The sequence below is a fragment of the Poecilia formosa genome, unplaced genomic scaffold (genome assembly GCF_000485575.1).
Source record: "Poecilia formosa unplaced genomic scaffold, Poecilia_formosa-5.1.2 Scaffold98, whole genome shotgun sequence".
Classification (NCBI taxonomy): Eukaryota; Metazoa; Chordata; class Actinopteri; order Cyprinodontiformes; family Poeciliidae; genus Poecilia; species Poecilia formosa.
Genome location: NW_006800037.1, coordinates 1,774,372 through 1,787,507, shown reverse-complemented (window position 1 = coordinate 1,787,507; position 13,136 = coordinate 1,774,372). Strand labels below are relative to the sequence as shown.

General features: G+C 38.3%; 1 protein-coding gene across 3 annotated transcripts in view; it reads right to left on the bottom strand.

Moving 5' to 3' along the window:
- Window positions 1-13,136, bottom strand: part of tle2a (TLE family member 2, transcriptional corepressor a) — a 49,956-nt gene that overhangs the window by 23,371 nt on the left and 13,449 nt on the right. For all 3 annotated transcript variants that reach the window (XM_007558749.2, XM_016674623.1, XM_016674624.1), the window contains exon 2: window positions 7,228-7,391. In XM_007558749.2, coding sequence (XP_007558811.1) covers window positions 7,228-7,391 — 164 coding nt within the window. The remainder of the gene's footprint in view (window positions 1-7,227; window positions 7,392-13,136) is intronic.

Below are 13,136 nucleotides of genomic sequence, written 5' to 3'. Positions count from 1 at the left end.
AAATACAGCTTGCAATTCTTTTATCCTTAACGGTTCTTATTTTTGATCATTTTGGTTAAAAAAAATATAGAATTAACTTATAAATTCAATAGCAGAGACAAAATAATGTCTCTTCTGCAGTTCTGCTATTTAATGATAAACATTAGGTTGAAAAACAAGCCGAGGTTAGCTGGTCTCTGGTTTCCACGCTCGAACCAGAAGAGTTTTTCAACAACCAAATTTGTCACAAAATGAGATAAAAACTGCAGTAGCCCTCTTACATCTCTGTCACCAGCAATGCACAGAAACAAGGAAGGCAATGGTAACACTGTTCTACTCTATAGTACCATCCAGTCACGCCAGCATCTCATCAAAAGAACTTTAAACCCTCTAAACAGAAAGATAAACAACTTAGCTGGTGTGAAACTGTTTTTTAAAACCCGCAACAATCCTCAATATCAACTGGACGACGTCTCGTCCAAAAGGTACCAAAACTTTTACCAGTTCGTCTCATGAGATCCATGCTGGAGGTCTTTAATTCTCCAATACATGTGTGGGTTTTCTTTGAGTACCCTCGGGATTCCCCAGTCAAAAACATACATGCTGGGCAAACTGGCAGTCTAAACTGACATTGATCAACAAGTCATGTCCACTTGGCTGCGATGGCCTCCTGTGAGCCGTTTGCTGGGACAACTTCCAGCCCTGCCCGTCTCCCTGAACAGGACAAAGCAGATGGCAAAGAAAATAGATGGATAAAGGTGCTTAGTGTCAGCTCTACAATCAGACAGATTTTGAGCTTAAAACTTGGCACGACGTAAGCATTTTGACGAATTTGTTCCATCAAATGCTTAAAAACTCATGCACAATTCTGCGGTGCCTGTTCAATCTGTGCTTTTTGGGTACATACCGGACTAAAGCTCCAGTGCTGAACAACAATCCCCAGATGTCAAGTATTAAAAACTGGCAACAAATGTAGGGTTAGCCAATTAAACAAAGAAAAAAATGCTTTATTTATCTTTTTTTGAAGGAGTAAAAGATACAAGAACGAATTGGTTTTAAGAATAAAATGGCGTTATATCAGGTCTGGAGCAAAAATAAATAAATAAAAAATGTTGATTTAGGACTAGGCATGGATCAGTAAGAAACAATACGTTAACCGTGAGTAAAAATATCATGGTTTCTAAAATTAAATTACATAATATGATCAAATAGATTTATTAAAAGCCACTTACAAGCCAGCACATAGGATGTCAACTGTAGTTTTAAAACAAACAGATGACTCCTTTCACAAAATACTAAGGCAGAAATCTGGCTTCTTTTTGGTGAATAAGTTTACTTGTACATGAGCAAGCCAACTTTGAGGGTCGATGGAGTAATTAAGTCAAAGTATAGTTTGTACGAGCAGACTGTTGCTGGATTTAAAGCGTAAACACGACTAAAATCACAGAGAAGAGAAAGAAGGTGAGATATACAACATAAATTTAAAGTCTTTGCTCATCTTCCAACAGAACTGCAACACCGAGTTCATCCATCGCCATTTTAAAAAGGAGGACATGGAGAGAGTTCAGACAGATTTTAATTGTAGTGCTGATGCCAATGTCTAATAATTTCTATATTTTGCAAGAGAAAATAGCTTCACAATTCAGCTTTTCTGTCAACTTTAGCTGTAACAGACTTTAAATTACAGATCTCTGCTTGTGGTCGTCTGTGGTACAGTGAGCAAATCCTCCAGTCAAGTAACTTAAAAGGTTTTTTTTTTTTTTTTAATAGTTTGTTGAAATGTTTTACAGCCTTTAGGTTCTAAGGCGCAAATAAAAACTGCAACTCAATAGAAATATGGATCAATGAGTTAAGAGATTTTTAATTCTGTTCGCAAGAGTAACCACTGTAAAAGTATCAGAAGTAAAGACCATACGTTGACTGTGATCTTAATCCAATGTGTTGATGAAGTATTGGTTATTGATTGGTTGGTGGACATTTACTTTTTTTCCCTCTTGGCGTAGGATGTATTTAACCTTCTTTTCCACTAAGGTAGGTAAACAGAACATCAGGATCAGCACGTTTCTGCAGTGACAGATTAACACATATGAGTGACTTTACTGAGGTTTTAGATCACAGCTGCTTTGACACCATAGGAGGAATGTTTTGTTGACCTAAAGCCACAATTTTCAGTCCCAAACAAAATATTCTTCAAGGAGCTGTTTTACCAAGAACCCCTTCTCCACTGAGATGCTAACCGGTTAATGTTCGGTTCTAGCCAGGTTGGGTGCGTCTCCATCGGCACAGTGTTCCTCATTATGTGGGCGTGAATACTGGCAAGAACGTGGGCAAGAAAGTAGGAACATAACTCTACAGGAGCTGTGGAGGTCATTTTCACATTTAACCTCGTCGGCTAGCTTCTCCAAAAAATTTTCGGTATGTGCGCCTGTGGCAGGTTGCCCCGTCCAGTTGACACCAAATGCACTTTTCTGCAAGCACCACCATCTTCGCTTGTCCAGGAACATAAATCCATGGCCCAATTAAGGAGTGCAATAGCTTGCCCGCAATACCCGAGTTGGCCTGGCTTACGCCACCCCCGAGGTTTAAAAAGACTGGAGGAACCGAGCAGGATCTGCAAATTGAGACAAATCTGGCCAACGCTGACTGAGGAAAAGAAAAAAAACACTTAAAGCCACACCGGTGGAGAAAGGGCCTAAGTCACTTTCCGCACAACTATGGGCTAGAACCTCTGCGATGTTTCCGCTTTGTCGTTTTCCATAAGCACTCATGTAATCAAGTTCTGTTGAAATGGCATAGAGGAAACACACCTTAGGAATTACTGCTACTAAACCAGTTTTTCAGGGGTAAAGCAAGACAAACGAGCCAAGTTAAGTCTTCAAACTTAAGGAAGCTCATCTCCAAAATTTAGATTTCAACAAACTATAAGAAATGAAGTGGCTCTATGTTGAAAAAGGTATGAGTGTATAAGGAATGCTGACTTGAATAATCTTTTGGATGAGTAGATTAAAGCATATATAGATATTAAAAAAAAAATAAAATCAGTATACAAAAATGAAAACTCCCTGAAGCAGGCAAGCTTACCTAGCTTACGCCTCAATACCAGTTAATTTCAACCCTTTTGACTATTTTTAATCATCATTTGTACTAATGAAGAATAAATGATTAATCGATCGACACAATCTTAAAATGACACACAGTCAGTGCACGGGTGGTTACAACTGCCTTGTAGTATTTGGGCAGAGAAGAGTGGAGGAGCTCTTTAGAGATGAGTGGCAGCATATTAGAGGTAAGTGGAGAGCCTATCCGACTCCGCAGAGCGCACGCACACAGCGTAGTGCTCGCAGTCACCAAGAACAACCTGTGTGTGTTTGCAGAGACTGAAAATTACAGTAATGAGAGCTCTGTCAGCAGCTCCTCCCGCTTCCCTTCAGTTTGCTGATTACAGCCTGTTTGGATAGTTGAAACACAACCACACACACACACTCCCACATACAGGAGTAGTTGGCACACCATTGACCCTTTAATTAATTAACTCTTCCCTGTCTTTAGCCTAGTTGGTAATTTTTCTCCCCATCTCAGAGAAACAAAACATCAATTTAGGAAATTTGCCCTCTGACATGACCCTTGCCACACACCCAGTTAGACACAAAACCAAGTTGCAATCCATCAACCCTAATCCCTCCACTGACTCTTCTGCTGTCTAATCCAACATAAGAATATAAACATCTTCCTTGAAGCAAAACAACACAACCGAGCTCTGCCGTTTCAGGACAACATCTATTTGTGTGACGATAATTGGAGTCTGAGTACATGCATTAGTCTGAAGTGTACATGAATAGATCAGTGCGTCTATTTGTGTGGGCATTGGGGTCATGTTGTGCCTCCAGGGTGAATTGTGTCCATGTGGGTCTGATTACATGAAGGTGCAGTCTGCAATCAGAGATGCAGCTCTGTGCAACAACCTGTTGGATTATACAAGGCCACTGCTAATCCTGCCAACTGCTGCTGGTCTTTTCTAAAACTGGAGCCAAACTGAACCCAGCCATGGATAACGTATAGCCAACAAGAGTTACAGCGCTAAGGGAAGAGTCGAGGGGCTTTGTTGAAATGATGACTTTTCCTTTTACAACTTAACGGATGTTTTATGACCTCTGAGCAGCGTGTGGCTTGAGATGTTGACATGCATGACTGGGCTACTTGGTGATTGTGCAAACGAACATAAAAAAGCCCTCAGTCTGCATTAAGTGATGCAATATAACTATACCAGATTCTTACTGCTAATTAATGAACAGTCAAATATTTGGAGTAAAGCTTAAAATCACTTAAGGATCAAAAATGGCTGCTAAGACAGAAAGATACAATATAAGCTCAGATATAGCATCACAATAGGCAGAAATGAAACTAAATCTTTAACTTGACACTTAAAGGCAAAGTAAGAGCAGCAGTGTCGAATAGAACCGTTTTAGTACCAATTTAGTAAAAAACTGGTATTTAAAGCTAGAAGTTGAAGAGATAGGTTGCTCTCATAGAGGACAATTCACTGATTTCCCAGAAGGAAAAGCATCTTGGTGAAAACGTGAACACTTTACAGCAAAGCTGTACTGTTTTATCGTTTGAGCTTAAGTCTTAAGGTAGCGGTCTACGTTTTATAACACACACAAAGACTGAGGGATTACAATTCTTATACTTGTAGTACCCAAGTATAAAGACGCCACAGATCATTTAAAATGTTAAAACATTTTGGTTTATTTTAAGAGTAAAATCCTGTTTGAAAACAACTGCTATGAGTAAAGGGCCAAACGGCTGGACAGACTGACGGATAAATGAGTGGACCAACAGATTGATGGACATGTGGAAAAAGGTTTTAGACAGATAAGAGGCAGGAAATTAGAAAATATTTAAATGAAAATCCATACTATTCCAGAATGTATATGAACCATTTGGAGATGGATACCCATGACATTGCAAATGATCTTTTCTTGAAAAGTGAAGCAGCTAAAAACATCCTGAATTAATGAAAGGTGGGAAAGATGCAGATTCAGTGGCAGCTTCTCCACATCCTAAGTGCACTAGTCCCTTTTTGTTGACCCTGTTCAGTAGTTTTCTTAGAGTATTAATCAAATTCGGAATCAGCAGCTTTAATTATTAAAACTGGAAATCGTATTAGCCAGGAAAAGCCTAACTGGCCCAACAGGCACAACATATTTTATTGGAGGAAAGACTAGGCCCTAGTCTCAGTTTTGTTGAGTTTACACTTCAACTTGTGGCGAGCAAAGAAGAGAGAGAAATAAGAACACACACAAACACACATTTGTTTGAACAGGGCAACAGTAGCCATGGGGTATAGAAGTTTTTTGGGGGGGATGCCGAGTGTGTGTACAAAAGAAGCTTGAAGTGGGATAGAAAGAGACTCTGGTCACTGAAAATCAAAGCAGGATGAGAGGAGAGAAGTCAGGGGGTGGGAACCATGTGAAGGTGTGCCAGAAAAACAGAGTATAGTGGGAGGGGGGGGATGCTACATAAGCAACCCAAATCCCCACATTCAAAAGCTTTCAGGGAACATTCCTGCACATCACGTTAACCATACAGTCAGTACACAGCAAAAAACAACTCGGAGTTGTGGTAAAGATTGGGTGTGAAACTGAAAAGTATGTTGCAAAACCAGAAAGTTTAACTTGGACCAACATTTAGAATGACATGCTGATGTCATGTAATGGAAAAGCACATCAATGAACAGGTTTTGTACTATCCCACCCAACAATGACACTTACACAGTGTACATAAGTCTGATGCGTCACCAGGCTTTACTTTCCCCACCGTCAGGCTAAGGATTATTTGTTCATTTATTTTAAAGAGATTTTTTTATACACCTGTAACAGTGATAGCCAGGGCTGAATGATTACATGCATTTGCAAAAATATCACAAAAGAATGTGCAATATCTGAATTTTTTTGTTAAATTTCCTGCATCCCCTTTTCGTGGACACAAAGAGAGGTTACACATCTGTTATGTGGAATTATTTGGCTATAAAAAGATGTGCTGCACAATGTTGCTACCTCTCAAGATAACACTACGAACTTTTATCAATTCAACACCACAAAGACATTTACGATGTTTGCTTAGATAGAATGCCAGCAACCAGTGCTTCGACTTAAAGTAAGCAAAGTACAAGCCGACACGGGTCACAGACCGAACAGTTTGGAAATATTACTCCTTATGAACATGATTTGAAAAGGCATGTGAAAATAACTCTGATAATAATAGAGTTCATCGCAAAAGACACAATGCCCATTTGTTGATGATGCTCAGGTTTTTTTTTTCTTTTGCAACAACTGATTTCTGATCAAGCCTTATAGGAGTCATAACAGAGTCTAATGATGGGTTACATTGACAAAGATTTAAATCTTACTGTACAGGAAAGGCAAAATTTTAACAAATGTTTTGCACTTATTAAAAATAAAGTACTCTAATCCAAGGCAATGTGCCGCTGGGTAGGTTCATTTAAGAATGTTCAAAAAGTGTTTACAAAAAATGACGAATGCATAAAACATTGTACACGTCACATATTAAATTGTAATTACAGTACTGAGGTAAAAAAAACAAAACAAAAAAAAAAAAAACACAGAATTGGAGTATTTTCCGAAGCCGCTCAGACCTAGCGATATCACAGATGGATTAAGCTAGGTTTATAGTTGACACATTGAACTCGGCTTGCACCAGTGGTGCCGTCTCCCCGTGGCTTTATGACCGAAGACTAATGTGTGGCATTTGTGTTTACATCTCACATGCTTTGATCAGCACCAAAACCTTAATGAAATACTAGAATTTGTACGCTGGCAATATTTCGTCAAGCATATAAACACTCATTATTGTCCATTTTAGATCATTTTCATTTTAATTTATTCTATGTTAAATGTGGCCAGCGTTAAATAGTTTGATTCAAAACCCCTTGGCTGATTATTTAATTAGTATTTAACAGATGTGCAAAAAAAAAAAAAAAACATTTTAACTAAATGTTTTGCCTTTGTCTTTTTTAAGAGGCTTCTAATAATTTACATTTACCTAGTCATATTTTCAAATTTCTTAACTTAACATTTCTAAACAAAAAAACACGGTAGGTCATTGGTGGACTGCCCTAGCTACTCTACCATCAGATATATCCAGTTTTCAGCGGGAAACCCTGCTTTCACCAAGCCAAAGTAGCAGAACAGTACAGGGGAAAAAGCCTTCAACTTGCTACACACCCACCTGTGGTACTGTGTCTGCAGGAACTGAAACTCCTCCTTTATGCGGTCCAGAGTTTCTGGATAGGTTAGTTTGAGTGACTGGGGAGTCCCTGAGGCTGCTGCTGCCGCCGCCGCCGCCGCCGCCACCACTGAGGCTGAAGACCCCGGGGGTGGCTGAAGAGGCGCCTGAGAGAGGGAAAGTAAGAAAAAAAGAAATCCAATTTATAGTCACTAATGAGAACACCGTGTGCATTTATAAGTGCAGGATAATTGCCAAAAGGGAGTCACTGTTGGCATCAGAACTCCAAATCCTGTCAACAACTTTGTGGTAACAGCTGAGGAATTTTCTGTGGAAAATGACAAGTGGCAATTAAAAAAAAAAAAGCACATTTTAGCTTTCAATAAGAGCCAATATCTACAACACAATGTTCAAAACATCCACAGGAAGCCATAAAATATCAATGCCAATGATGTTGATGTTGATCAATGAGCAGAAGGAACACAGTCTAATCCAGAAATGTTGTCATTGCCCCCAGAGGCAAATCTGAATAGGCCAGCAGTACTCGGATGCATATATAGACTTCCCTGTCAAATAAAAAGACTCAGTTCATATCTCACTATTAAAGTAGAGCACCATTTTTTTGTTAAGGAAAATAGAAAAATAAAAAAAACACATCATTACTAATGCCCCTGCCCCCCACAGCCTCTGAAGATAGTCTCTCTTCTCTGCAGGGTGCACAGCAATTAGGAGAACACAACTGTAGGGGTAATGCTGTGAGACAGGCAGACAAAAGGGAGCTGAGAGACGGTCTAAGAGGGTGGTCGGGTCCGTCCGTCTGTCTGTCTGACTCTGTGTCAAAATAAGGCGAGAGAAGAAGCAGACAGTTTTGGGGACAGCTGCCTCATAAGCTTCACAACATGTAACCAAGATGGTGATGTTCACTTACTCGACGGAGTCGATTCCGATTTATCTGATGTTAAAAGCAATATTAAAGAGTCCAGAAATGTGCTTAGTGCGGGATAATTTCAAGCAATCCAAAATTGCACAACCCTACACAGCTTATAAGAGACAAAATTGCAAAGATTACAGATCAGCTATTGTGCCAGTTTCAGGCTTATATACCGATGTGTGTTGCAGATGTGTTGATTACTTTGCTCCGTCCTAATTAAAAAAACTAAACTCAGATGTATAATGCCGAATCCCTGGTGGTTTACAAGACCAACAACACTAACGACGCCCATTTCTCTTCAGATGTGCAGCTTTTGATCACACAAATACAGCCTGAGTGTGGAGTAGACTGCGCTACTTCTCAGCAGCTTAATTTCTGGAGTTCAGGCAGAAGGATAGAACTTTCCACATGGTGCCACGCAAACACCAAGGTTTTCTTATTGCAACATCTTCCTCCTAAAGGTGTATTAAAAGAGAGAAACTCAGTTTTTTTTTTTTCTACAAATATTTCTAACCAGTAGCCATCTTGCTTCTTCTGGCTGCCAGGGGATTTTATTCAAATATCATCATCCTTTCCCAAAAGGGAACAAAAAGAAATCAGAAAATGCTTTGCATTTTATTCCTGTATGTAGGGAAATTTAATTTTGCATTTGTCAAACCGATGTTAAAAAAAAACAAACAAAAAAAAACACATTTAAGTCTTTTTCTTTAGCGCACATCTTTCATTTTAAATATGTTTGGGTTTCTTTTCTTAGAAGTAAGTGGATAAGTGCTTGCAAATGTCCTTTTAAAAATGGTCATACAAACTGAGTCTATGTAGGAATCAAGTTAAACCAGAGTTTTGACATGTTGCAGTTTCAAAACTACTTGAATTTTCAGGGTGTCATACACTTTGGAGAGCTTGAGTGACTGGAGTTGCACTGAGCACAAAGTAATCCTATCCAAGCTTGATTGCAGCACACTGTCAGAGAGCTGGCTGAAAGAAAGCCAATAGTTTTTCTTTTTCCTCGCATTTGCAAAAAACAAATAAAAAAAACCTCAGCTGTTTGAAAAAGTTTCCATTCACAAAAAAAAAAAAAAAAAAAAAAAAGTGATAGTCTCTCGAAACCAAGGGCCCACGCATATAGTCCACAAGAACAGAAAAATGGGTTCCTTTACTCAAAGAGAAAAAGAACAAGAATTCATTTCTTTCTGGACAGGCAATTTCATATTTCACAACTGCAAAGCTTTTGGGAAGTCCTCATTGGTCCCACCCACTGTAGGATTTTTTCGGTTTAGAAACCACAACCACTTCAAATTTCCGACCAGTCATCAAGTATTTATTGGTAACCGCGCAAGAAAAAAGAAAAAAAAAAAAAAGTTCTGCACATAATGAGTGTCAAGAACAACATGATGTCATTTTGTCCTTGCAGCGCAGAGATAAAATAATGTAGACGGCACTGAAGAGCACCTCTCATCATTGGTCTTATGAGTAGAACACTATTTAAAAAGACTTGCAAGCTCTTACTAAGAAAAGGAAAGTTTGGAATATGCCTTTGTTTTAATGATATGAAACGTAAACATAATTCAAAGTGAATTTCATGAAGCCAAACAAACTGCCCGCCTTCACAACTCGAGAAAGAAAAGCCCCACACACCGAGTTAATGCTTGTATGAGAGCACCATGCATGAGAAACTTCAGAATAGAGCTGCATTCTGCAAAGTCGAAAACAAATTTTGAAAGTTGATTAAGTGTAATATTCACCTCATTATAAATATAAACACGCATTTATGTTCAAAGAAAAACAGCAGAAATGAGTTCACATCTCAACATTTCTCGTTTCTAAAGGACTAATGGGAAACTTTGTTTTTTTCAAAAACAAAACCGCAAAATAATTCAAACGCGTTTGAATCATCTGCTCATTCACTATGCAGTGCACCACACTGACTTTAGAGGCTTGTAGTGTCTCTACTGAATGGGTGGGTTTGTAAAAATCTTAATCATTTTGAAAAACGATGTTCTAAATGTACATTTTAAATGTCTAGTGCAAACTGTAAGCATGTCCCAAGGTATGTGATGGATTCCAACATGAAGGCGGTGTAGCGTACTGAATGAATGAGAGAATGCAGAATTTCATGTGCATAAAGTGCATGCTTTAATTTTGAAAAGCTGCAAGTGTGTTAGTCATGCCAGATATATTTTTTGTTCTGAAGTAACCCGAAGTCATTCATTTAGGAGGGAAATATTTTCGGCCAATATTGTGAAGCTGCAGTGGACATGAACAAGTTGTTGAGAGCCATTAATATCTCAAAGCTTCTAATAAATGTCCCTGGTAAATAAAATCAAACTCAATCTTTGATTATAGAATGCTCTTTCAGAATTAAGTCCGTCTTACATACAGTCTAACTCAACAATAAACATAAGATTTTAAAGCTATTCAAATCCAGGCCTCCAGGGTTGAATCATCTCCTCAGTATGCAGTCAAGTTTCCCAGAGTCCTGCTAATGACCTCATTAGTTGTTCTCAGGTGTGTTGAAACAGACACATCTAAAAGTTGCAGGATACCTGCCCTAGAGCAGTGGAGTTGAAGACCACTCCTTTAAAGCAAGATAAAGTTGGACTGAATGGGACATGCAGACAAAATGTTATGCTTTTATAAAGTGTTTTTATAAAGTTTTATAAAGTAAAACAAACAAAAAAAAATCTAATTGTCTGAACCATGTCATGCAGTTGCAACATTCGCTCACATCACAAGAAGCTGCCACTTTGTCTCTTGGTTCACTTCAATCTGCCAATTGTTTTTCCACTGTAAATGAGAAATCCTGCAATAACTATATTGGCAGTAAATTCGGCAATGATGATAAATGTGGCAACTGTTAAAAAGATTTAGCATCTTGGACACTAATCCATGTGAGGTACGGACAAAAGTGAGATTAAATCTAATGCTGTGAATGTCTTATTGGCTCACCGAATGTTTACATTACTGCATTCCTTTAGAAAATTAACATGGGGTACACCAATACTGCCATTGCAATGTACTGGTGGAAATTATGCATCCCTACAGTGAAAGAAATCCATGTCAAAGTTCAAATGAGATTCCACACCTGCCTGAAAGAGAAGGACTAGTCTGTGGTCTGCTTAAAGCGAAGCAAACAGCTTTGGTGTGAATGTCCCTTTAGGTTTTGCACTTCAAGTTCGACTCCAGTTCTGGTCTGAAACTTCAGATGCCACTTCTACATTTTCACACCGATGCGCGAATCAGGAAGACCTCTTTCACCATCCAACCCAATGACTAAATAGCGTGAAGAATTAACTGAAGAAATTGTACTGACAAGTGGGGATGACGGAGGATGGAGCTCATTCACTGAGACTGCATACATTCCCACTGGCAAATTTCTGGGTTGATGAACTATAGTCACCGACAAGAACAGGAGAGCCAATAGCTAATGATGAAAATGTCATTTAATTTATTTATCCATTTATTCATTTCAAACAAGTTTTTAAAAACTAGAAAGCAGATGCATACATGGCCAAGAACAAAATAATTAGCTTATCTCTACTTTTCTGTTTGAAAAAGAGTTAACATTTAATTAATCCTACCCCTTGACTCACTAATGAAATTTACCAACTCGATAATTATCAAAAATTTGTAATTAGAACCATCTTAATGGTATTCATATGCCTCTTCAATATACTGTGCTAAAGCACCAACAAATGATATTACATTAGCAAAATGATTATAAAGAAAATCTACAGATGTATAATAATATTAATAGTAGTGACTACTGTAACAACCAGACATACATCAGAATAATTACCAACTCCTTGCCTATGTACACCCTATAATTCTTTTATAATCTCTTATACAACTACAAATAAAACCACAAAAAATTATAATTATTGTAAAATAATATCTACTAATAGTGGTAATAGTAACAAAGAAGGAAACACAATGATTTGTGTTAATTGGCTACGTCCCTATGTAAAGCTTGTACTGTAGTTTGAACTTATTTTTAAACTAAATTTGAAGAGGGGAAAAAAAAGAAGAACCCTATTGAAAAGTAAAAGTGGAAATAAAAAGAACAGCACCATTTCTGGAAATTTACAGGTGAGATTAGAATACATTAATCTCTCCTAAAAGAAGAAAAAGAACTCTGAACAAAAGAACAAAAAAGTTGGTAGAAAATGGGAAGTGGCCTCATTGTTCATCTTTCTTTCTAACAAGTTGCTCTCAATCTGTCTGCCAGATCCCCACCAAGAGCATGGAGCGAAACAAACCCACTCTCACGCTGCTCGCTCAGCCCCACCGTTACACACACAGTCAATTGATAAACCCGTGCGTTCTCAGTCTTGCTCACACATATGCACACCTCATACCTGACAAGAAAACATGATAAAATACACAAACTCTTTCTTCTCATTTTTCACACGGCACGTTGAAGCAGGGCAATAAATCTTCCATGGGAAAAAAGAAGGGCACAAAGGTTTTTACTGCCTCAATTCCCTATGTATTTTAGCTTTTAATATATATATAAAACTAAAATACATAGGGAATTGAGGCAGTAAAAACCTTTGTGCCTCAATTTTATATATATTTCCACTCATAATAATAATAATAAAAAAAAACTGAGCACTGAGCATATATTTTTTCCCTTCCTCCTTATGACCAACATTAGTCAGTGCCCACTCCTAATCCAGCAAACTGCTGAGCTGCTTTTAAAATGAGAGGTCAGGACAATAAAATGACCTGGTGACCTCAAGGGAATAGATCTGAGCAAAGAGTCTCACCTGATAATCCAGCCAGTTATTCAGTCCCTCCCAGCTTGAGAGCAAACAAGAGAAACACCATCTGTCCACAAACAAAGCTCGCCTAGATGGAAATGTACTGTTGCACAAATACAGGCCAGGTCTCTTTGCACCTCCTAAACCTGTAGATTAGGTTTCTGGAGTGCTTTATTGACTTTTTGGAAGAAGAAAAGAAAACAGCAGAACATGTTAACATG